This window comes from Brienomyrus brachyistius, chromosome 4 (genome assembly GCF_023856365.1).
Source record: "Brienomyrus brachyistius isolate T26 chromosome 4, BBRACH_0.4, whole genome shotgun sequence".
Lineage (NCBI taxonomy): Eukaryota > Metazoa > Chordata > Actinopteri > Osteoglossiformes > Mormyridae > Brienomyrus > Brienomyrus brachyistius.
In genome coordinates this window covers 24,363,135-24,389,598 of record NC_064536.1, presented here as the reverse complement: position 1 = coordinate 24,389,598, position 26,464 = coordinate 24,363,135, and the positions used below count along the sequence as shown (strand labels likewise).

The 26,464-nt window shown below is 42.3% G+C and overlaps 2 protein-coding genes and 1 long non-coding RNA gene across 4 annotated transcripts in view; 1 reads left to right on the top strand and 2 right to left on the bottom strand.

Moving 5' to 3' along the window:
* LOC125740156 (tripartite motif-containing protein 16-like) overlaps positions 1–26,464 on the bottom strand; it is a 130,608-nt gene that overhangs the window by 14,528 nt on the left and 89,616 nt on the right. The window lies entirely within an intron of this gene.
* The window catches only part of LOC125740159 (tripartite motif-containing protein 16-like), a 112,626-nt gene that overhangs the window by 79,371 nt on the left and 6,791 nt on the right, over positions 1–26,464 (top strand). Inside the window, exons 2-6 of one of the 2 annotated variants that reach the window (XM_049011009.1) lie at positions 16,388–16,492; positions 17,962–18,057; positions 19,468–19,701; positions 19,873–20,032; positions 20,448–20,507. In XM_049011009.1, the coding sequence (XP_048866966.1) occupies positions 16,388–16,492; positions 17,962–18,057; positions 19,468–19,701; positions 19,873–20,032; positions 20,448–20,507 (655 nt within the window). Of the gene's footprint in view, positions 1–15,861; positions 16,493–17,961; positions 18,058–19,467; positions 19,702–19,872; positions 20,033–20,447; positions 20,508–26,464 lie in introns of those variants that run through there. The other variant, XR_007397458.1, reaches the window with a different exon arrangement.
* On the bottom strand, positions 20,659–22,816 carry LOC125740167 (uncharacterized). The gene is made up of 3 exons (XR_007397461.1): positions 21,602–22,816; positions 21,034–21,159; positions 20,659–20,845 (listed from the first exon to the last, which is right to left on the bottom strand). It is a non-coding gene; the product is annotated as an uncharacterized LOC125740167 (long non-coding RNA).

The following is a 26,464-nucleotide window of genomic DNA, read 5'->3' as shown; positions in this document are numbered from 1 at the left end:
CGTGTTTCTGTAGATGATGCAAATTTACCATAAAACAAATTAATAGGATTTGAATGTGCTGTGTGATATCAGGTGTAACATTCAGGTTTGTATAATTATTGTTACCGTATGTGATCTCCTAATGTACGTTATACGCACTACGAGTCTGTTTGTATAAATGCGTCTGCACCAATAAAGAAGTTCCTCTTTCTGGTTTACGAGTAACCGATGTGAGCAGTGTAATCATTTTATCTCCGTACAAAAGTGATGTCATTTATCCCTACATAAGCCTAGAGAAAATGGCTGTGTGAACAATTATAGACAGACTGTGTCAGGTTTAGACAGAACAAGCTTTTGTAAGCAGTTACTCCACCAATTTGTTTTTTACATTGTTCAATATAATATACATGAAAATAAAGGATGTAGCACATAAATATCATCTTTCTTCATTTTGTTTCTGTGTCTGTGCTGACAGTATATTACTCTTAGGAAGGTGGCCAGGTTCAGAGTGAAAAATTTTTCCACCAAAGTTTTCAAGAACTCTGTTGGAACTTAAACTCACTTTAAGAATGTTAACTTACAGGATTGACCTGTTTCCCCACCTTTTACCTAAGCAGGCCTGATCGCTGTGCCTTCAAAGCAGACATACTCACTTACACATATTTACAAAGCGTATATCTAATAATCATATTGCAAGACCTTGCTGGTTTATCAAGTTAAAATGTGTTTAAAATGTTTGCTCGTCTTGCGAAACACTCGCAGACCAAGTTACTCACAACCCAAGGTTTTACTGTATATCCAAAATCTGCATTAGGGCTGGAAGGCTGAGCTCTGGATTGCTGAGATACGCCATGACATCACCAGCATGCACAGAAACCTTATGTTCTCTTTCCCTTATTGTTACACCCTCTACAGAGAGATCTTGTCTTACAGCTTCGGACAGCAGTTCTATATACAAGTTAGAAAGGGTCAGTGAGAGCGGACACCCCTGCCTCGTCCCCCTATCCAGGGTGTTAATAATATTGAATATGTAAGGAATAATTGACGACGGGACACCTCGGGTGTGCATTATTTTTTAATAATTCAACGGTCCGGAGTCAATTATTCCGCTTATACGACGGTTGCCACACCTCAAGACATCGATCAGATGATATATTTCAAGGGATTCGTCCAGTTTTTCTACCTAAATCGCTATTGTGAGTAGGATTATTTCTTCCACATCTCATCCAACGACTCTTTTGCTAGTTCCAAAACGTCATTTTAAAGCTGGCAATGGAGGCTTCAGCCGTTGATAGCAGACTAATGCAGTTAATAATGAAGTTATTACAAAGAGAGCGAGAGACACAGAGAAAGAGAAACAGAGAGAGCTTGTATGAATTAGGCTACCTCTGCGTGTCCCTCAACAGTGTTCTGAAGCACCGTCTCTAAACTGTAAGTCTGCTTTAAGATGCAGCGCTGTTATTACCTCGCTAGTGAGAAATGTCATGTGTAGCCTTTAAGTTGCTACACTAGGCTAACTGATAAAATCGTCAGGGCAGCGCTGACAACACGTTTTTGTGTGAGTGTGTAACCGTAGTGTGCGTGTGCAAGGACGTGTGATTGCAGTAATGAGACGGAAAAGCTTGTGCATGTATATTTATTCATTTAATTATTTATTCGTTCGTTGCATTTTTCTATTTATTGCAATATTATTACAGTTAACTAAGCAAAGTGATATGGAACTGTAATGCGGTCAAGAGAGCTGCCTGGAACTACGTTCGCCGTGCGTTTCCCTGAAAATAATGGCACACCTCAGAACGTTCGTCAGCCAATCAGATTCAAGCATTGAACGGTCCCGTAGTATAAATTTTTTTAATTCACTGTATAAATTCCATACTAAAACCAAACTTTCCCATGACCTGGTATAAATATTCCCAGCGTACAGAATCAGATGCCTTCTCTGCATCTAGGCTGACTAACACACTGCTAGTCTTTTCCCTGATGACCTGGTCAATCACGATGTAACGAGCTAAATGTCTGGGCTAAGCACGTGACGCGGGAGAAGCATGCGTGTGTGCGCATGCAGCCAGACGGAGACGGTGCTGACGCACTGAGAGGGAGCGCGGGAGACCAGCGAGTAGAAGGGAAGAGAAGAGGAAGTACATTTGTGTGCTGTGTGCATCTAACTAAAGTAAAGTGCAGAGTCCTGTCCAGAAGCCCTGGTTATTTGTGTCTCCTGCAGCATGACTTCGCCGTATTCTCTCCCGCCTCTCCGCAGGGCGACCTGGAGAGATTGGCAGAGGGCCTCAGGAGGCTGATCCAGCTCCGGAGAGCCCCGGCCCCTGCTACACCGCCCGAGCTGGAGGTCCCGGCGCTTGCACCCTCTCCTTGCCCTCGCCAGGGTCCCCTTCAACTCCCTCGGCCCCTCCGTCTGTCCCTCGCCCTGCCTCCTCTGCCCCTCCGAGGTCCCCTCCTGCTGCCTTCTCTGCTTCTAGGCTGACTAACACAGTGCCAGTGCAAAGAGGAAGCAGGAAGCCGTAAGTCGGGGAAAACGGGGTTTATTTGGGGAATCAGGCTACGTGCAGGACAAAACACTGACGAACATCAGTGACGCTAACTAACATCAATGACGGACAAGGATCAAAGGCAAGACATGGACTGAAATAGACAGGACTGGGTGAAAATAATCAGACACAGCTGGGCTAGATCGGGGAAGCACACGTGGATAATCAAGGGGCGTGGCACACACGAGGATCGGACAAGCCGGGCATGACAATTAGAAACTTAACTTTTAGTTTTGTAAAAGCTAGCACCAAACTCATGTGGTTCAGTGCTGTCAAGCAAGTAATTTCCATCCATCCATACATTTTCCAAACCGCTTATCCTATTGGGTCGCGGGGGGTCCGGAGCCTATCCCGGAAGCAATGGGCACGAGGCAGGGAACAACCCAGGATGGGGGGCCAGCCCATCGCAGGGCACACTCACACACCATCCACTCACACATTCACACCTATGGGCAATTTAGCGACTCCAATTAGCCTCAGCATGTTTTTGGACTGTGGGGGGAAACCGGAGTACCCGGAGGAAACCCCACGACGACATGGGGAGAACATGCAAACTCCGCACACATGTGACCCAGGCGGAGACTCGAACCCGGGTCCCAGAGGTGTGAGGCAACAGTGCTAACCACTGCACCACCATGCCGCCCCATGCAAGTAATTTAATAATCAATAATTTAATAATTTAACAATCAGTATCGCAATAATATTCAATCATCTGTCATTTTTAAATTGATACTAAGAGACGTTTGGCCTATTGCCTTTAAGTCCTATTTTCTACTATTGAAATTTAAAATATATTTATGGACACACAAAATAATACAGCAACATTTTCAAGGGAATTTCAACTATGAAAACCAAACCTGTTTTTGTTTTTTTTTGTTGTTGTTGAGGGCGGTTGCAAAAGAAAACAAGGTAGTCTGCAAAAATATCTATACTAGGAAATGTCATTACTGTAGATGATGCAGTGATAAAAGGGGCCTGTTTACCGACTTATCGACAGGGACTGAGGTGCCTGATGTACCGTACTCAACCGGCAGAGAATCTCAGATAAATAAGTCAATATGGGAAGCGGCTAAGGTTGCGCTTGTGCATATTAATGAATTCTATGAGAAAGCTGGAACACCAATCATAATACAAAGGAAAGCGTGCAAATGCACGGTGACATTTCTAGAGGAGAACAGCAAGCTGCACAGCATTCCACTGCAAAGAGGGCCATCTCAAACATGAAGGAAATTGGAGCAGATGAACCTAAAGTTGGAGAAAACATTTCCTCTTCGGCCTGTAAATCCCAAGAAGTTAACTACTGTAATAATCTGGAAGACTTAGTCTTCTTAAAATCAATGAAACGATCACGTGGCAACATTTAACAGGAATGACAAAATATTGGCCAGCTGTGTGAAACATCTGTTGAGCTCGCAACACGCCTCAAAATGACTCCTTCACAGAAGGTAATTTACCCTATAGTTTGATTGAGGAAGCCAAAGGAGATAATTCAAAAGTTTCAACATCTCATGCCACTTACAGACAGATCATGTTACGAGGGAACTGAGTCAGCAGCAGAGTCCATCAAACAACAATGGATTCCACCTGAAATGGTGACACTTCATTGGGACTTCAAGATCATGTCCTCACTGCACAATAAATCCAAAACGGAAGAGGTTGTTATACTGTAGTAGGCAATGCTGACAGAGTACAGCTTCTCGGTGCACCTCAATTTCAGCTTGACATTTGACAGCATCATAACATTTGATACAACTGTGTCTAACACTGCTAACGTTTCTGCTGCATGTGTATCTATCCAGCAAAGACTAAATAAGCCTTTGCTGTGGTCACACTGTCAACATCACGTGGCAGAGGTGTTTTCCTTGATCTGCAAATAGAAACACTGACGTCCTGAGAAGTTTCACTGTTTTTGCAATTTAGAAAGAATTCTGGACACCTGCCACACTCGAAAATGCGTTCATCCTTAGCCACTCTCAGCACGGCATGTTCCAGATTTCATACCTGAATGCAGGCAGAGCATGCTCAGTCAAGCAGGGGTGATGCTGTAGTCATGTCACACATTTATTACTACAGCTCTGCATGATGTTCTTGGACACTTCTGAAGAGAACATGTTGGTAACATTTAACAAGCCAGGCACACTTCACAAGGCTGGTTGGATAAGTAAGCTGCTGTACTCCATCAGGTTGTGTCTGCTGGGAGATGATGTCAAAAGCCTCCCTCATGGCACTGTCACCATAAGGAATCAGGCTGAGAAGATCAAGGAGTTCATTTTGTGACTCAGATATACTGTTCCGTGGTGGATGGAATGTTCATCTGCAGCTTGAGTCTTTATCAACGTCTGCTCTGATATGAAACTGTGAATGAAGTCGGGGAAATGAGGTCTTTCACAGGAGGGGGCGTGGCACACGGAAGGAACAGATGATTGGGGCATAACTGTGCTGTTGCTGCATGCATTTGCAGCAATTTCTATAAAACCTTCAGTGTTTAAAAGACACTGCACTAGAACTCGTGCTCTTTCTGCCATACTTAGACTTCTGGCACCCCAGTGACACTCCCCTTCATCGCGCGCCTTGTGGTGGAAGACCCAACGAAGTTGACCAAAGCAGTGCCTATCTGTAATTTCACGTTCATTGTATATATATATCATACTTTTCATTCAATGTCATCTTAGCTTTTAGCATGCAAACAGCAGCTCTTCAAAATATAAATTATACAGACATTCTGTGTAAAGATAGAAATTGTTCATCATATCTCTGAAACCTCAAATTGAGCATCCAGACAGCCCCTAAGGCCCCATATTCACAGAGGAGGACAAGAGAGCCATCTGTGCACATGACCTTAAGTTCATAATCACTTTGATTATGATGCCATGTCCAGTTATGTATCAACTAATCTATAACATGGGCAAATCATCCATCCTCGAGGCAAAGCATCTAATGAAGTGCAGATATCTGCAGTATTTTTACATGGATTATATCTATCCATCTTCCTGCTTATCCTGAGTGTAGCGAGTGGTGGAATGTAATACTGCCAAATAGTACCAAACAATGGTTTAATAGATTCCTGAGTGACATTTACGTTTAAACCATGCCTCCTTGTTTCTACGTATTGTGTGTGACCGGATGTATGGAAGTAGTAGTACAAAGAAAGAAGTGAACTCAGAGTCCGTGTCTGTTGTCTCTCTTCCGTAAGCAGTTTTCTATCACAATATATTACAAATGGTACTAATAGCCACAAGTCAGCTCGACTTTGACATGTGGTGACATTTCAGTGACATTGTTTTAAAATACTCTACAGTAAAACAGAATAAGCGCAAGGCGATTAGAGGCTACTTGAAATTAAGAATGAGCCTTTAAATGTTTTATGTTAAAGAAAGCGTCTATGTTTGTAGCTACTTAAACACCTGCTGGCATAAGCGCATGCAGTTTATGACCGTACGCTTCTCCATCACCTATCAAACCCTAGGCCGATGGTGCTTAGACAACCACACACACACACACAACATGCAAACCAGAAAAATATGCACATGCTTCTGGTGGATTTCAATAGTTTTGTACATTTATTTTTTATTTATTTAAATGTTGATTAGGTTTTCTACTAAACCGTGTATGTGATTGTAACCTTGGGCTACAAGGTTACATAACCCCGACTACGCCACCCAAGGCCCTGCCCCTCAGGACGTCAGATTAACCCCACGACTTCCACTTGCAGTTACATTGCATGAACACACAGAGACGCATATCCCAGAATTAAAGCAATTTATTAACACAATACTTAAAAGGAACCCTCCCAGCCAGTAAACAATTACCAGCATATGACACCACTAAAACAGACAAATGGGGTTGAGAGCAAAACCCAGGTGCTGGTGGTCCAATACGATAATCACACCTTAACCCCTTAGCCAGCCAGGGAAGGTGCTTACCTGGAGGAAGAAAAAGGAAGGAAGGGGAGACACCACACACAGACACCCCAAGGGCACACATATCCAAGTGGGAGTTAACACCAAAATCACAGCAAACCACATCCTGGAGTTAATACCTCTCACTCACCCCACATTCACTCCATGCAGTGCAAGAACACAGCCTCCAACCCCCAAACTCCAGCACCACATTCACTGGCTCTATGCTGTAAATGGAGAAGAGATCCATAAACTACCCTCCAGACCCCCCCCCACTACTATACCAGCCAGCACCCAGTTAGCCCCAGTAACCACCCCCCTTATTCACAACTATGCCAGTACAACCCACATAATCTTACAAACCAAACGAAATCAAAACAGGCAAAACAGCAGTGACCATCTCCTGAGCGTCAGCATAAACCCGGACACACACGTCGCCCCGAACCCAGCCTGGGTAGAGATGAACAGTCCTTACATACCCAGAAAAAAACAGAAATGCACCCAGCCACCCCGTCCAGCCCCAACTACTCATTACCTTACAGCGCAGCCCAGACTCGAAACCAACCGCTCACCACCATTTCCGTCGCTCGCAGGAGTATCACGGCAGCAATCGGACCACTCCCCCACTACCGGCTTCCCACCGCTTTTATCCACACCGATCCGAATTCATTGCGTGTACCGCTGTTTCTACCCAATTAAGACTCCATTACGAAACGCCCCCAATTACCTAACCAGCGTCTCGTACACACAGCCCGATACGGGATCCGCGGATAGCGTCATCCCTAGCGATCACCGGTTACATACTGAATGAAAAATACAGCAAGCTTTAAGACCAGCTAAAAATGTTATTGGTAGCCAGCTCCCTCCTGGCGTTGACAGCAGCTTTAATAGCAAATATACACGAACCTGGTTAAAGTGTCTCGGGGATAGTTAGCCGCATCTTAAAAACGTCAGAGCCCCACTGTTCGCAGCGTTACATAAGCTAGCAGCTCGCGCCACACCACACACTCCCTCGCGCTCAGTGCCATTGACGTGTCCGACATATTACCGCCTCCATTTCCCTTACTAACCGATAGGTGGCAAAGTAAGAAAATGAAACTTTGCTAACTTTTCGCTCAGAAATCTCACTGCAAAGTGGATGACAACTGGTTCTGTTGAATTAGGACTAAGTTTCATTAAGTGTGACACATGGTGAAGCTCAGTTACCGGTGTTAACATGGCATCCTCAGTAAGCATCTCAAATCAGGCACCCGGATGCTATAAGCATAGGCCTCGGGATCACCTTATAGGAAAGCCAACATCTACTGAAAAGCCATCTTTATTAAAAAATAACTAAGGCTTTATTCTTTAAAGTCTTTAACGTGTTTTAATGCGACTGCTAAATGCAGTTTACTAGCTCCTACTGTTATAAATTAAATGCTATTAATCAGCTGCACTCGTAGTTACAGCTTTCTCTGGACCTGACCCTACACTGTGTACATGCATGGGGACCATTGCTGACATAAGGATCTAATGCCTTGGTGTCGAGTCTCACGGTTATAACCCCCAGTCCCCATGTGGCTCAGGGTTCATCAGCTGGTAAAAGATTGGTAGATTCCATGAGAGGTACTGTTAGGTTGAAGAAACTGTTATTAATCATTTGTTATCATTTCTGTATAATCAGCAATGAGTGTAAATATGTATATACATAATTTTGTTTTCCTCTAGCCTCATACTTTAGATTCAAAACCAGAACTTTCTCTTCTTGCTCTCACCTCCCTATTTTGCTAGACCCCTGCGCCTCCCACTGACTATAAATAAAGGAACCAAGGGGAACCACCCTTGGTAGCACATTCTGCTGAGAGTGTGGGTACCCTTGCGCAAGTAAAACTTTATTAATGCGTAATTAAAAGTGTGTGCAGAGTTGGGGTGGAAAGCCTGGCGCTTTCTCCAACATATACTGTAGTTTGGTCCTGTGTGCAGAGTTGGAGTGCAAAGCCTAGCGCTTTCTCCAACATATATGATTTGGAGTGTAAAGCTTTGGCGCTTTCTCCAACATATAATTTGGTCCTTCGAGCCGGATCCGAGGATCCCTGACGACATCGCCAGCGCGCCGAGAGGAGCGACACTGAAGCCTGCCGGCAGCCACTCGGAGACGGGTGCAAGAAAGACCTGTGACGTGAATTCGTCATCAGGCCGGTGGTTAGAACTGCGCTCGACGTCTGGTGATGTCTGACGGACCTCGGTGACGGGACACAAGCACACGGGACAGGTGACACAACAAGGTTATTCAGCGAAATAACCGGGTCCATTGACGTTGGTTAGGCTTAGCCGTAATTAAGCGAAGTATGAACGTACATGTACTGTGTGAATGACTGGACTAAGACTATCATAGAAGCTTAGAGTTGCTTCTGTCAGTCCATTTCTTATTTTGCCTGGTGGGAAAGAAGTACTGGTGATTGAGGGACCAAGGACAGGTTTCATCCCTGAAAACCGATACCGCTGCACGAACAGCGTGCAGTTGAAGGCCGTATTGGTGTCCTCCCATATATCTTGTACCAGTGAATTTCCACCCAGGACCTGTGTAATGCGGAGACGGTAAAAAAAAAAAAAAAATGGGAAAGAGTCAGAGTAAGAAAATTGAACTAGAGGGAGATGAAAAGTTCATAGAAGGATATAAACCAGGTTCAGGACAAATAAGTAATCAGAGGTGGAGGAAAAAACATGGATTTGAAGGGAAACTCCACACTCCAGATATCCTAAAATTACAAGGAAATTTAAAACTAGAAATTTTACGAACCTCAAAGAAAGGAAAGTTGGAGGAAAGGAAAAAGGAATATAAGTATTCAGATAATTGGTTGGAACAAAGTAAGTTAAGGGACATACGTAGAAAGCAGAAAAAGGATGATAGAAAGGATAAATTAGCTGCAGGAATTACATGAAAGGATAGAGACAGTGTTTATGAGACGAGCAGATTATGGCAGAATTGCACAATGCAAGCAAAAAGATGGAGAAGAGCCAGAGGATTTTATGGATAGGATGCAAGTGGTGTTTAGAGGGAATTCAGGAATTCCTCATAATGAGGAAAATGGAGGAGTTTATCAGCAGCAATGAATGAATGAAACGTGCGTTCATCGCAGGCCTAAAACCTGAATTGAGGAGATATATAGATAAACATTGGGTACATCAGAATACTGGCTCAGTTCAGCAAGCCCTAGAATATGCCCAACATGCACAAAAAGCACAAAAACAGAAATCAGACACAATGTTCGCTGCTACTGACACTGTTGCAATAGTACACATGAATCCTCCGGGGAGGGGAGGGTTCAGAGGAAGGGGACGAGGCCGAGGAAGGGGGAGAGGTGCTTTTAGAAACAATCAGCGAAATTTATTACAGCAAGATAACACTTGCTGGACATGTGGAAAACCTGGGCATTTAGCCAGGCAATGTAGAACCAAGGCCACTTGCAATACCCCTATCTTTCCTGTGCAGAAAGGAAACACTGGAAAATGGAGAATGGTGCAGGACTTAAGGCCAGTAAATGAAATAGTACAACATGCTGCACCAGATGTGCTTAACCCACACCTTTTGCTCAATTCCTTGTCCCCTGACAAGAAATATTTTTCAGTAGTGGATCTGAGAAATACCTTTTTCTCAGTACCACTACATCCTGATTCACAACACTTATTTGGTTTTACTTACAAAGGACATAAATACACATACACTAGACTCCCTTAAGGGTTTTCAGAAAGTCCACATGTATATACAATGGCACTACGGTATTCAAAGAGTTCCTGTAAAATACCACCCCATAGTCAAGTGCTACTGTATGTAGATGATATATGAATTGCTTCAGATACAAAACAGCATTGTAAGGAAGCCACACTGTTAGTGTTACAGCATTTATATAATACAGGACATAAAGCATCAAAACAAAAGTTACAATATTGCAGAGAGGAAGTTATATATCTTGGACATAAACTCTCCCAACAAGGTTGATCATTGTTAGAAACTAGAAAACAGGCAATACAAGAGGCACCAAAGACTAAGCAGCAAATGATGTCCTTCCTAGGACTTTGTAATTATTGCAGAGAATGGCTACCTGATTATGCCGCACTCGTTCAACCTCTGCAAACCCTAATTTATGGGAAGGACATGGCACTGAAAGATAAAATTCAGTGGACAAAAGAAGGAGAATTGGCATTCACAAACTTAAAAATGATGCTACAAACAAATGTGATACTTGCCTTACCAGATTATCAACAACCATTTACCCTATGTGTTGATGCAAATCAAGGGTATATGAAAGCAGCATTAACACAGCCATTCGGAGAAAAAGAGAGACCGTTAGTGTTCTATTCTAAACGATTTGATGCAGTAGCAGCTGGTTTTCCGCAGTGTTTGCAAGCATGTGCAGCTGCTGCAGAAGAAGTAAAATTATCAGCAGAACTAGTGTTGTATCACCCACTCACCCTGAAGGTGCCACATTCGGTCTCATTGGTTCTTTTGCAAACGCCACTTCCGTTCCTCACACATGCTAGACATCTGACCTTAGTCTCACTCCTGCTTTCTCAGTCAAACATTACAATACAGCGATGTGGTCCTCTCAACCCTAGCACCCTTCTTCCGACAACGGAAGATGGAGAGCCACATTCGTGCAAAGCAGTTGTGGAAGAGCAAACTAAACCCAGAGCAGATATTTTACAAACCCCAATACCAGATTCAATGGTTGTTTTTGTAGATGGATCAGCATCAAAAAATGATATGGGCAAGAACAAGGTCAGATATGCTGTAGTTACATCTACTGAAGTGTTAGAGGCCAATGCACTTCCCCCTGCTTGTTCAGCACAAGCGGCTGAACTCTATGCTGTAATTAGGGCATGCGAGCTATTCAAAAATAAGTCGCTTACTATATACACTTAGTCAATATGTGTTTGGAGCTGTTCATCACCATGCAAGAGTGTGGAAAAATAGAGGATTCAAAACATTGCAGGGAACGTCTCTAACTCACACAAACTTACTACTTAGGTTGTTAGATGTTGTGCAATTTCCAACTTGCCTTGCAATATGCAAATGTAAAGCACACCAAACCGATGCTTCCGCAATAGTTAAAGGAAACAGTTTTGCGGACATGACAGCGAAAAGCTGCACAAAAACAGCCTACCTTAACTGTGACAGATGTATTATTAATAGACAGTGATGTACTATGTGATGCACAGACTCATGCTCCTAAAACAGAAATACAGAGTTGGATCAAAAGAGGAGCAATACAGCAAGGGAAAACTTACTATATGAATGACAAGCCCATCCTACCAAAAAACTTATACAAAACAGCTGCCTTAGTGAGCCATGGAAATACTCATGTCTCAACAGGAGGGGTGGTACATATCATCCAGCAATACTTTTACGCTAGAAATTTTTCTGATTATGCAAAGCAATTTTGTCGAGCATGCTTAATTCGCTGTAAACATAATGCACAGGGCAACATGAGACCAAAACGTGGCCAGTTTCCCGCAGCTGAGTACCCATTTCAAGTTGTACATATGGATTTTATTGAATTATCTTGGTCACAAGGGAAGAAGTACTGTCTAGTCATTATAGACACCTTTTCTAAGTGGGTAGAAATATACCCTGTAAAACACTGTGATGCAATGACCGTTGCAAAATGTTTGGTAGGCCATTATTTCCCTACCTATGGCATACCTCATATTATAAGATCAGACAATGGGACTCATTTTGTGAATCAGACCATGTCCCTCTGCTCACAAGCACTCGGGTTTACGATCAAAAATCATTGTGCTTATCACCCCCAGAGCGCAGGCTTGGTAGAAAGAACTAATGGCACCATTAAAACAAGGCTCAGAAAGACAATGGAAGAGACAAAAAGGCCGTGGCCAGAATGTTTGTCTCTAGTAAAATTATGGATGAGAATAACTCCCACTCCTGCAGGATTGACACCTTTTGAAGTAGTGTATGGTAGACCGTTTCCCTTAGCAACCGAAATGAGTGATATAGGAAAAGCAGACAGAGAAAATACGTTGGCTAATTGGATGCGAAAGTTGCTATCATCACAACAAAAACATAACCCCAGTAGTCTGCCAGTAAATTCTGTTTCTAATCAACAGGATAACTTGCAGCCAGGGGATTGGATCCTGGTCAAGGTCCTGTTGCGAAAGGAGTGGAGCACGCCTCGGTGGGACGGACCTTATCAAGTCCTCCTCACAACACCAACAGCGGTGAAGATAGCAGAGCGACCTTCCTGGATACACAAGAGTCATTGTAAGCCCATCAAGCCCGTATCAGAGATCTCTTCACCTTCGGAGTAGCAGTGGAAGTTCGCTACAAAGGCGCAGCAATCAATAGGATACTGACGTCTCAACCCGGTGAAGAAAACAGCTGATCTGCACTCCATTTAGAATGGCTCTGATTGGGTGGGGATGTGGTAAGGTGACTCTCGGCACAATTCTCTTCATGGGAATTGTTGGTCTGCTCCTGCACTCACCAAGACAAGTGTTTCGCCCACCTAGATGGACACATGATGGCTCCCACCTGAGACCTGTCTCTACAAATGAGACCCATCCTTTCTTACAGAACTACTAGTACCGTTATGTTCATGACACCACAAAAAAGGACAATTTAACTAACTGTTATGTCTGTACCCACATGCCAACTCATGTCGATGGGTTAAGTATATATGGGAAACCTATGAATAAGTCACAAGCAAAGTGTGCTGCCTCTTTTGCAGGTGTAGGCTATCAGCATGATTATATAAAAATAGATGACACCGATCCATACACCGCTGGTTTGGATAATGGTACATGTGCGCAGCAGTTTTGGATCGATTTTGCTATAAAAGTGTCAAATATATCCTTACCCTTATCTGTCCACCTGAACATGGACCCTAAAACATTTAATCACTCAATGTGTTATGAACAATACATTATTACTTGTTTGTTGTTGTTTCATTTGTATTCTACCCTGCCTTCGTTCCATGATACAACACACTTTTAGTTCTGTTTTTCTGCTATACACTGCAGAAGAACGGATGGACTTACTAACCTTGCCTGGCCCTCTTGACAATGATGATGATGTGGTCTAAATGACGGTTGTACTGAAAGTGCTTTTGCAACTTGTTCAGTACTGATGTTCCTGATCATACTGTCATGATAAACAGGAGGTACTGTTAGGTTGAAGAAACTTATTAATCATTTGTTATCATTTCTGTATAATCAGCAATGAGTGTAAATGTGTATATACATAATTTTGTTTTCCTCTAGCCTCATACTTTAGATTCAAAACCAGAACTTTCTCTTCTTGCTCTCACCTCCCTATTTTGCTAGACCCCTGCGCCTCCCACTGACTATAAATAAAGGAGCCAAGGGGAACCACCCTTGGTAGCACATTCTGCTGAGAGTGTGGGTACCCTTGCGCAAGTAAAAAGTAAAACTTTAAGTGTGTTGTCTCGTAATTAAAAGTGTGTGCGGAGTTGGGGTGGAAAGCCTGGCGCTTTCTCCAACATAAAGCTTTGGCGCTTTCTCCAACAGGTACCCCTTTAAATACGCTTTATTCCCACCACCCCACAAAATTAGTACATTTTAAAAACACAACCGTGCTGCATACATATAACAAAACATATGTACAACTTTTTTTTTGAATAATAAAACACCCGGTCATGGTACATTTTAAAAACTCATTTGATAAATGTACACAAACATTTTTGTACAAGCTTGAAAAATAAAACACAGGTATACATGATACATTTTAAAACACTTGTGCAACTTTGAAAATAAAAAAAAAACTTCATGTTACATTAACAAAATCTCCTTCGATAAAAAGCCTACAAAATTTTTACAACTTTGCTTTTGTAAAATAAAAGCCATGTTCATATATTTCAAAACTAATTCACAAAATGAATGCATAAAACTTTGTACATTTTAAAAATACACTTGGGCTGCATACACATAACAAAATGTTTTTGTAAAACACCCAAACATCTTACATCTTAAAACATCTGTACATCTGAAAAACTTTCATGTCACATTTTAAAACATTTGTACATCTTTGAAAAACTTTCATGTTACATTTTAAAACATTTGTACATCTTACTTTGAAAAACTTTCATGTTACATTATAAAACATCTGTACATCTTACTGTGAAAAACTTTCATGTTACATTTTAAAACATTTGTACATCTTACTTTGAAAAACTTTCATGTTACTTTTTAAAACATCTGTACATCTTACTTTGAAAAACTTTCATGTTACTTCTTAAAACATTTGTGTGACTAAAAAACTATGGTCAAGTTATATTACCAAAAAAAACTCATCTGATAAATTTATACAATTTGTGTAACATGTTTGAAAAATAAACAATGTACAACTATGTTCAAGATAAATTAACAACAACACATTTGATAAATGCATATATTTGGTGTAACATCTGTAAAATGTTAGACTACTTGATAATGGTTGTCCGTTCTTCCCCATTGCTAGCATTCCGATCTTTTGCTCACCCCACACATGGATATTACATTATAAGTTTTTTCAATGCTTGCATCTCCTTACGCCCCCGACTATCCTTGAACAGCGTGTGGAAGAAATCCCCCTTTTCTTCAAACATCCGCATCCAAATCACAAACCCAAACCAGCCCAAACCACGGCGGCAGACCCCGGCAGCAGACGGTCACACTCGATAATTTTTTTTGACCCTCATAGCACAGGCTATAGCATTTCAGGCATAATCACACTCGTATGCATAAGCACACAATTGAATTAAATCAAATTTAATAAAATAAATAGTAACGAACCATAACTAATTTCATACCCCCTACACATCTGGAAAAATTATCATCAACCATGAACAATATTTGTGACGTCACATGGCCCACGTCTGGGCCTTGCCTGGCCCCGCCCCCTTTTGACATTTTAATCTTCGTGACCTTAGACCCAACCTGTCAATTTGATGTGAGTGGCATGATTCACTCTCTCTCATGCTCCCCCCTTTTCTTTTTATTTATTTATTTTCTTTATTTTTATCATTTAATTGTTTTTCTTTTTCTCACTACTGCTCATATATTGGTTTTACTACTTTCCAGTCAAGCATTGTAGTGTTTTGTGTTCAGTGTTATTGTCTTTAAGCAATAAAATATATTCGCAAAAAAAGATCTTCTCTCTTATACCTTTCTATCTAATTTATATCTACAAAATCAAATAGTGGGATTATAGCTTGTTTGGGGAAAAATAATCTCAGTAACAGTGATACTCATAATCGCTAAATGAATGTCTGTTGTTTGAATAGTTTGTATGATGCAAGACTTTTATTTAAAACTTAAAATCCAGTGTTTTCCCAGTCTGTTCTCCTCAGTCTGGCCTCAGCCCAGAACCACACCTACTGCAAACCATACCTACTGCAGCCTGAGAAGCAGGAAGTTCCTCCCACTCTCACACACAGACGACTGTTGGTGAAACTGAAACTGAATCCTATCAGGGTTTGCAGTAAAATGGCTGAAGCCAGTTCAGCACTGGATCTGAACCAGTTCTGCTGTTCAATCTGTCTGGATCAGCTGAAGGATCCAGTGACTACAGCCTGCGGACACAATTACTGTATGAACTGCATTAAGAGCTGCTGGGATCAGGAGGATCATGATGGAGTTTACAGCTGCCCCCAGTGCAGACAGACCTTCACACCCAGACCTGTTCTGCACAGAAACACCATGGTGGCTGAATTGGTGGAGAAACTGAAGAAGACTGGACTACAAGCAGCTACTCCTGATGATGATTATGCTGGACCTGGAGATGTGGAGTGTGATTTCTGTACTGGGAGAAAACACAAAGCTGTCAAGTCCTGCCTGGTGTGTCTGGCCTCTTACTGTGAATCTCACCTCCAGCCTCACTATGAGTCTCCAGCTTTTAAGAAGCACAAGCTGACTGGTGCCACTGGACATCTGCAGGACAAGCTCTGTTCCCAGCATGACAAACCCCTGGAGGTCTACTGCCGTACCGACCAACAGTGTATCTGTTATCTCTGTACGATGGATGAACACAGAGGCCATGATACAGTCTCAGCTGCTGCAGGAAGGACGGAGATACAGGTCAGGCCAGAAATACTCTTATATAAATTCTAACATTTATTTAAAATAAAAATGGGTTTTCTCTTAATGCATTTGAGTTAAATTTGGGGAAAATTTTTAAAGACCGGAGTATCGGTAAGCATCAGTGTTATTCATTCTGCTGTCTGTACTGGAGAAATTAAGAAAAACGATGTCCTACTTATTATTGCCACATAAAATATCTCTTGCACATTTCATCTCACCAGCTCTGTTTCTGACTGATTTCCGCTGTTCCTAATCCAGAAGAGAGAGACCGCTCTCGGAGCCTGCGTGTGAGGGGCAGTGCAGGGGGCAGATCACTCGCACTCGCTCTCTTTCTCTCTCTCTCTCTCTCTCTCTCTCTCTCTCATGCACAGCAACATGCAGCTCATGCAGGGGTTCTGCTTCTGGTGACATTGCCAGACTAACTTTCAAATGTATTGTTACATTTCTATAGAGTTGATGTTGACAATGCTTGTTGCCACAAGTGCAACAAGTTATTTGCATGAAAGGTAACCCAAGCAATCCATCTAAAAATCTAGCGAAAGTTCATCACAAGCATACGGAGAAATGCAGTTTTTGACTGGCAGCCTGGAGCTCGTAGTTTTTCTGTTACGTCACGTATGTTATGTACATTAGCAGCCTGGACCAAATCACAACATACGCCTAATGTATTTTTTGAGCATATTACCCAGACAGCACATATAAGTTGAAATGACACTGATTCCATATCAGACAAGGTTGAAACAACGTGGATCTTCAATCTTTCACTTTATATCAACATTGAATCAAGGTTTTGCCACCATCAATTTTTCAATATTGAAAATCTGACCAAAAATCAAGTCAGTTTCAATGTTGATAAATTAACACTGACCATAATTCAATGCATTTAACTATAATCCAACGCTGACACAATAATATGATGCTATATGGGTAGTATCACACATTAAAAACATTTTCTTATCCAACTCCAGAAAGCTAACAAGAAATAGGAACTATGTTTTTACAGACTGCAAAAAAACTAAATAAGTATCGGACGTGGATTGTCACATATGGCCGATACTGGTTCCACCTAGTTACATAAAGATCGGTGCACATCTAATTATAATCTATAATAGTAGTGACTTTCAAAACAATGTTCCTGCAGTTTGTAACTCAAGACGTTTAATTAATATACAGTACGTATAAGAAAATAAAGCAATGTTCTCCTGCTCTCAATTTGTTTTTTTTCTCTCTCACAAAAAGTACCGATAAGATTACTGGTAAAGTACCTGACTGATAAGCAATATCGGTAAGAGTAGTAGTACCATTAAAATCTTAATCTCCACATCCATCCCCTAACCGCTTATTCTGGTCAGGCTCCCAGAGAGCATATGGCACAAGGCTGGGGTTCACCCTGGACTGGATGATTAAGGCATTTTATCTCAGATAATGAAACAAACTTGTTTTGTGATCTTGTTTCCCGTCTGTAGAAACAAATGGGAGAAACACAGAAGGAATTTCAGCAGAGAATTCAGATGAGAGAGAAGGAGCTGCAGGAGCTGAGAGAGGCTGTGGGCTCATTCAGAGTGAGTATGAACCTGAAGAGAAGATAACAGCTGGCTTGTGATCATCTTGAATGTCGACTCCTCCCCAGAGTCAACAGATTTATAGAGTTGTGTGGATTAATCACACTAAGGTCACTGTGGGTTATTCTGGGTCAGAGGTTTGGTGGGACAAAGGTGCCAGATAACAGTGTCACTAGACAGAACAGAAACAGGGCACCCAGACAGGGAGCAGTCAAAGAGTCAAATCACAGTATGGGAGTCAAAGTCGGGGTTGCTAACAGAGATGGGAAAGCGGGTTAATCTACCCAGGGGAGTGAGGGAAAAGGGGAACACTCATGGGGACACGGTGAAGGGGAGACACTCAGGCTCAGCTAGATGGGGGTCGGGATCAGCAGTCACTTGGGTGGGAGGGTCTATGAGATCAGGCAGACAAAGAGTCACAGGAGGAACCTCACAGAACCAGGGAGAACCGGGGCAGACAAACGCTCAGTAGTCTAGCATGATAAGACAAAAACATTCGATAAAACCAATTTACCCAGTTTACCTGGTTAACCCAGTTTTATACTACCAGTAACCAGGACTAAAAGGAGGCAGCTGTCAGAATTCAGGCAAGATACATTGGGCTGGGGGGCGTGGTTCCTGTAAGCGATCCAGGCTCATGCTCACAAACAGGATTTAACTAACCTGGGGTTATAGGAGTTATCCTATTTATTTATCTATTTATTAAAAATACTGTAATGGTTCTGTGGGAGCTCTCATTGGCTGTTGTGGGAGGTACATCATGAGAACAGGGATTATGCTTGAGTTTTGCTCATTATGTGTGCATGTTCTGGGTTTGCAGGTAAAAGAGCAAGCTGCACATGTTCTTTGTATTGTGTTGTGTTTGGATGAGCGAGCTCATGATGGATGTCCAGACTCACCATGGGTGTAACGGGTATGGCAAATGATAACTGGGTGAGTCTGGCCTCTATCATGATGCCTCACTCACGGGTTTATGCTTGTGTGCATCCTAGCCTTTAGGGGACGCACTGGTAACAGGTTGGCCTTTTTAAAGGCTGGTAAAAACAAGCAATAAAACCAGGCCAGTTCTGTTACTGGTTCAAAGAGCCTAACTTGTGTGCGAATGTGTCATTAGTGGCTCTTTCTCAAGTGAACCGCTACAATACCATTTTAATGTTCATTTGAAAAAAAGAAGTCTCTGCCAAATCCCTGCAGTTGACAGTGTATGAGCTTAATGAGTGATCATTTCCAATCAGTGCTGGCTGGGTTTCAGTACCTGAGGCATCCAGCATGGTGACGCTCCAAACCCCAGCCCTGTGCTGTTTTTATACCTCCTGTCAGCTCATATCTCTATTGTACAATGAGGCTTTCTGGAGTCTCAACAGGGACCAATTGTAATTTACCGTCCTCTGCTCCCTGTGTCACCAACAGAGCTCAGCACAGTCAGCAGTGGAGGACAGCGAGAGGATCTTCACCGAGATGATCCACTCCATTGAGAGAAGATGCTTTGAGCTGACAAAGCTGATCAGAGATCAGGAGAAGGCTGTAGTGAGTCAGGCTGAAAGAGACATAGAGAGACTGAAGCAGGAGATCGATGAAATGAAGAGGAGACACTCTGAGCTGGAGCAGCTTTCACACACAGAGGATCACATCCATTTCCTCCAGGTAACAGAACAGCTACTTTGGCAATAAGAAAGCCAGAGTATTCAAATGGATGCATGTTCTCATTTGTATTTCAACCAGTCTGTCATTTGTCAGATGTTAATGGTCCTGCTCATTCCATTACAATACACATTTGTTATTATGAAGCTGTTTAATCAGACTGTGTGTCTGTAGAGGTGCCAGAGTCTTCCTGTTGTCCCCGAAGCTGGATTTGGACCCAGAATCTCTGTCTATCCACGCTGCTCTTTTGAGAACATGAGGAAGGTGGTTTCTGAGCTGAAGGATCAACTGGAAAATGTTTCTGAAAAGAAAATGGCAGAGATCCATCACACAGGTTAATATATAAAAAATATTTTAAAATATATTAAAATATAAAAAATACATTTTGCCTTCTGTTCATGTTAATATAGACCATGCAGAGAGAGTATGCAGTGCAGTCAGCCTCATGTTTGTTTGACCAAGTAAGTTTCTGTTTCCAATAAGACTAAATCTTTGTGAAAACTGAAGATTTAGCTCCACATTCTACAGGCTCCAAAACCCAGATCAAAGGAATCATGTTTCTTCTACATTATTTTATCCAAAAATCTGTATTTTGTGGAACTTAGAATGATTTTCAGTTTGTTAAAATGACTGTTATTGTCCCTCATAATGATAATACCCTACTGCTGGTGTCTCCACAGTGAGTGACGTCCATCTCCCACAAGTAAATTGTTTTAATCACATCCCTGTTTCTCTCTCTTTCCTTCTAGTTACCAAAGACACCATCCTACCAGTATTAGTGCCCAGGACCAGAGCAGAATTCCTACAATGTGAGTCTGTTCACACACACACTTCTCTCTCCCTGTATGAGGTGGAGTGTGTTTTATTGTGTTTCATCTTCTTCTGCTAGGGAAGCTTCTCTTTCTCTCTCCTGCTGTCTCCTGGCCTTTCACATTTACATGAGCTGTTTATGTCAGTAGCCTTTGGATCCAATTGCAAGGCAAGTTCATTCAGGGGCTTTCCCACAGCACCAGGAATGGTACATTTTGTACTTTACCTTTTCCATTGCCTTCCAGCTACGGACCAGTACCAAAAGTTCCTGTAGCCAAAGTAGCTGAGGTACTTTTTTGGTATTTCATACTTGAGGTGGGACTTGCAAACACGTTCACTGTTAATTTAAAAGACATTTTAAAAAAAGCCTAAAAGCTAAACAAACAAATAAATAGTTAACTAAAAAGAAGTTATTTTGTAGAGGCAGCGTATGACTAAACTATTACAGATTTAATACATTGATAAGCAGCAGCAAACAGTAACACTTTAAGCCCTGATTATAATGAGCTGACAGTGTTAGCCGACCTCAGGTCTTCAGGAAGCTTGTTCCACAGACAGGGAGCATAGAGACTAAAAGCCGCTTCACCCTGCTTGGTCTTGATTCTGGGACACTGAGTAAACCTTTCCCAGATGCCCTCAGGGGTCTGCATGCTGCGTAACATTAAAGGAAATCAGAAATGTATTTATGTCTGAGACCAATTAGTACTTTGCACAAAGGAGTAATATTTTACAACGAATCCTGTGATGCTCAGGAAGCCAGTGCAGTGATTTAAAGACCGATGTAATGTGCTCTTATGCTATTATGTAATATTATCTTATGGTAAACCGGGCTGAAGGCAGCACTGAGATCCAATCATACTTGACTGAACTATTGACTATTTGTAGCACATCTGATGATTAAAAATATCAACATCAAAGGAACTTGCAGATTGAGTATCAAGGCAGCTAGCTGTAGGCCTAAGCTGTTGAACAATTTCTGACAAGGTTGACCAGTCTAGGTCAGGGGTCAGCGACCTTGACTACTTTTTGTAGTAAATCATCACCATTCGTTCCCAAGTCTTTGTAAAAAACTGGCATATCCTCTTTGACTTACATATTATAGCAGCTGAGTTCAGAGTGGTGAGGACATTTTGCGCTGCTCGGTCAGCAGTTACAGTAGTGAAGTGCAGAGTGAAGGGCAACTGCAGACAACTGCAGAGTCAAAGGAACTTTACAACAACAACAACAACAAATTTATTTTTATATAGCGCATTATCACAACATTACATTGTCTCAAAGCGCTTTACAGTATCCTCACCCAAAGCCCCCAGTGAGTAAGCCATAGGCGACAGTGGCAAGGAAAAACTCCCTAGAAGGAAGAAACCTTGAGAGGGACCAGACTCAAAGGGGAAGCCCATCCTCCAGGGGCCGGCAGGGATAGTCAAATAGAGAGAGGAGAGCAAGGAAGATAAGCCAATGCCGAAGCCGAGTCTTCTTCCAATTGCCAGGCAACCAGAGGTAAGGCAGCGGGTCATACATGGAAGATCAGAACGGCGAGCTGGATGCAGGGACGTCACTGGTGGTGGTCGGGTGTGCTGGATATCTTGATAGATTGAGGTCTCCAGGCATCACCCCCCAGGAGGAGTAGGGGAAATAAAATGTACAATTAGGCATAGTAGAGGAGGCTATTGGCAGTGCTAAAAGCTAGGTGAGTACAATATGAAGTGCAATCTGCAAGCTCCGGCAGATATGGCTATGGCAGCATCAGTAGGAGGGAGAGGCAAGTGGGAATGCCGGCATGGGGAGTCCCTGAAATGTCAGCACTCCAGTTCCACAAGAGATTGCAAAGCTAGAGTGACAGCACTGACAATCCAGTTCATCCAAAGCCAATGGCACCGATCCCCACCCAGCTCTACACCTCACACTACAGGTCTGACTGGGAGTGAAGAGTTAGCTAGGGCTAGAACTAGTGTCCCTATACGCTAAACTAAACAGGTGTGTTTTTAGTCTGGACTTGAATATTGAGAGTGAACCTGAAACCCGCACATCCGGTGGAAGACCATTCCACAGCTGAGGAGCTTTGTAGGAGAAAGCTCTGCAGCCTGCCGTAGCTCTTTCTACCCTAGGCACTAACAGATATCCCATGGCTTGAGAGCGAAGCAAGCGTGGAGGGTTGTATGTGGTCAGCAGTTCACTAAGGTATTCTGGTGCAAGGCCATTTAGTGCTTTATAAGTTAATAGCAGTATTTTATAGTCAATTCGAGACTTAACTGGCAGCCAATGAAGAGAGGATAAGACCGGTGTAATATGATCAAATTTTTTAGTGTTTGTTAGACACACCCCCATTCTTTACTCAAGAGAGGGGGTGTGAGGGTGAATACTATCACTACAGAGCTGAACATAGTGGTAATATTAGTCACCTTTGCGCTCTTGCATGTTCGAGTGATTTACAACTGACATGCCCCCCCCCCCCAAAAAAAACTGCCTGTCTTTCTTTTTTGTAAATACGTCTAGTTTTGTTTTTGCCTTAAATGCATGTATACCTCTATACCATTAAAAAGTCGTATCTCAAACCCCCTTCTCTACCCAGCAGCTCTTTGTAATTCTTCGGTCAGACATTCAGGATAAAATGGCTCTGTGCTTTAAAAAGGTTGCCAACCTACCGATCTAGGGGGTGGAAAAGTGCAACGTATAGTGATTTGCCAGCCAAAGACCTGATACTCAGTAAAGTTAAGATTAATGTATTAAACACATTGTCTGACCCAGTCTGTAGGTGACACACAACTGCAGTCAGATTAGATAGAGTAGCTGTGGGCTTTGATGCACTTTGTTCCCCCTGAAGTCAGTCAGAACAGGAATGGCTGACACTGGGGCTACTGGTCACTGCCTAGTGTGGGCTGTAGCTACAGCAGTGGATCCAAAGCGTATTGCAAGTGGGGGGGTGGGGCATCTAAAGATGATTTTTCTTAATTTAAATTGGTAATTTTAACAAAAAAAAAACCTTCATGGATATCGTGTTTGTGCATGCACTGAGTATAACTTTTTTGAGATTCGCTAGTATGTCCTAAGTCGGCACCCATAGTCTCCCTCAAACTGGCTGACACTGACCGTCTCCTGTCTGCACTTAGCAGTTAGTTTTGACAGCAAACCTTTATGTAGTTTTATTCCGTTTTTTTGACTAAAATGTAATTTAGTTTGTCATAATTTAGTCATTTTATTTTAGTCTAGTTTTAGTCGACAAAATATCGTAAGATTATAGTCAACTAAACTACAATTGATTTAGTCAACTAAAATTAAAAGTGCAAAGTACAATGTTTAAAGTTTCCTTTCGATTCTGTAAGTCATATTCACCAAGATGAAATTAAACCAATGTTAAGAAATGGTATTAAGGTTTTACTGTGCAGTACACAAATACACATATTTCACTCTCATTTGAAACACAAATACGTGTTTATTTACCCAGAAACTGAGTACTGTAAATTCAGTAGTGCCATTAGCGAAAAAATAAAATCATTTCAAAGTGCATAGTCTATAATGCTACCCGGCCTCCTCTGAATATTAAAATAAAAATAAATATTTGTAATATTTTTATTTGTTATTGTACTTTGTTAAATGTTTAACCTGAAATTCTCAAATATGTTCAAAGGATAAAACCAATGTTACGCTCCAGTCTAGGGTTGGAGCATAGCAGAAAGGAAAAGAATAGGGAAAAACAGGACAACCGGGGGCTGAGGAAAGGGAACACGGGACACAACGGGAGTCTTTTTTTTATCGTTTTTATATTTTTCACAGACATGTTCACAAGCACTAGGTGCAACAGACTTCGGGAGTGACAGCGGCCAAAACAATAAACAAATCACATCTACCGAACGAAACCCCAATCTGAGCTACTCGTAAGTGAACAAAAACTAAGATAAACAATACTAATTCCTACCTCCTTAACCAAAATGAACAATACACATCACGAACTAAAATTGCAGTCAATCTGTACGCACCAGAATATACACACAGCAAACCGTAGGGGAAAGCAAAAGCGTAGTCGGTACACAGGTGGTGAGATCAAAACCAGGAGAGCAAACAATCAAGGCGACAGTATCAGAAAGGGCAAGGCGAAAGTCGGAATCCAAGAAATAAAAACAATCGTACACAGTAAGGCACATCCAGCAAGCAAAACCACAACAGCGAGAGATAGCAATAAGCAAAGAGCTACAAAACTCCCGAAAACACGATCCGTGGGCCTTTCTGGGCAGAGGACTGGAAGCAGGAAACGGTGCTGCAGATCGGGGGCGTGAGTTGATGGGACAGCTGACGAATGGGCGAGTGGCAGGGCGTTCGGAGAACCTGTAGGAATCCTCCCGTACCACTTATGGCACGTATTTTGCTTACGGCCCGTAACACAAATAATGGTATTAGGGATATATACAGTGTTGCCAACACGAGGTCTTGCTTTCCCGGTACAGTTACTCATCTCCCTGTGTCTGCTCTGATCAGTGAGCGCTAGCTCCGGCTGAAAGGAGCAGCATATTCCCGTGACCGCACGGCAGCTGACATACATGTGAATAAGCTGCGCATGTGCAAACGGTGTTGCCACGGACCTGCTTCTCCTTTGCTTGAAATAAAAGTATTTAATTTGACCGTTTCTTCTCATTTTTTATTATTTCATTGCAGAGGATGTAACTGCTGGTTAATAAGTTCCGTTGTGTTGTCTGACAGAAAATATTTAACGTAATTTAATTGATAACAGTTTTATATTGGACACGTGAGGAAGGATTAGGGAAAACACGCAGAATGCAAATACGACGTAATCACGTAATCAATATGCAAATATACGCATGACGTCACCTAGCGACATTTGACGACTTTTCAAGCAGACTTTAGATACTTTCCGTTGAAAATAGTTGGCAACACTGAAGGCAGTAGTGTGAACAGTGGGTGCTGAGGGTAGCTACTGTCTCTAATGATACTATGGGCTTTCCTGATTACTCTGGAGTGGCAGATGTCCTCCAATGATGGTAGAGCTGTTCCAATAATGGTTTGGGCAATTCTCACCAAACTGTGATGTTGCTGGTGAGAATACTCTCAATAGTACTTCTGTAGAAGTTTTTAAGAATTCTGGTTTCCATTCCAAATTTCCTTAGCCTTCTTACAATAGGAAGTACAGACCCTGTTGAGACTTCTTCACCAGCTGATTGATGTTGAGAGACAAAGTAAGGTCATCACTCGAGTGAACACCAAGATATTTAAATTGTTTCACTCTCTCCAATATGCAGTAATGTGTGATGTTTTTGTTTCTTCCTTGGGTCTACAGTCATCTCCTTGGTTTTGTCAGCATTTAGGGAGAGATTATTCTCCTGACACCACTCCACTAAACTCACCACCTCTCTCCTATATGCTGTCTCATCACTACCAGTAATCAGTCCAGTTAGCATTGTATCATCAGCAAATTGTATGATACTAGTGTTGTTCTGTGATGCCGTACAGTCAGAAGTAAAGAGGGAATAGAGCAGGGGACTCAGCACGCAGCCCTGGGGAGTGGCCCCCAATCCGAACTGACTGTGTTCTACCTGTAAGGAAATTTAGGATCCAGCTGCAGACACGTCTTGGTAGGCTGAGAGTGAGTAGTTTATCTGTTGATTTTTATGGTATGACCGTATTAAATGCAGAACTGTAAAAAGTAAATTAAATCCTTGCATAGCTGTCCTTTAGCTCTAAGTGTGAGAGCACTGTGTGAATGGCAGTGCTGATGGCATCATCTGTGGATCTGTTAGCCCGATAAGGAAACTGAAGAGGGTCTAACGCATCTGGTATGATGTTCCGCATGTGTGCTTCTGCATGTGTGCTTCTGCATGTGTGCATGTGTGCCTTGCTCAACACCGCTCCTTGCTCCACTAAAATTTCCTCCCACTCCAGTCAAATCGTTCCACACTCGCTCCAGTTCCACACTCGCTCCAGTTCCACACTCGCTCCAAAAGATGGA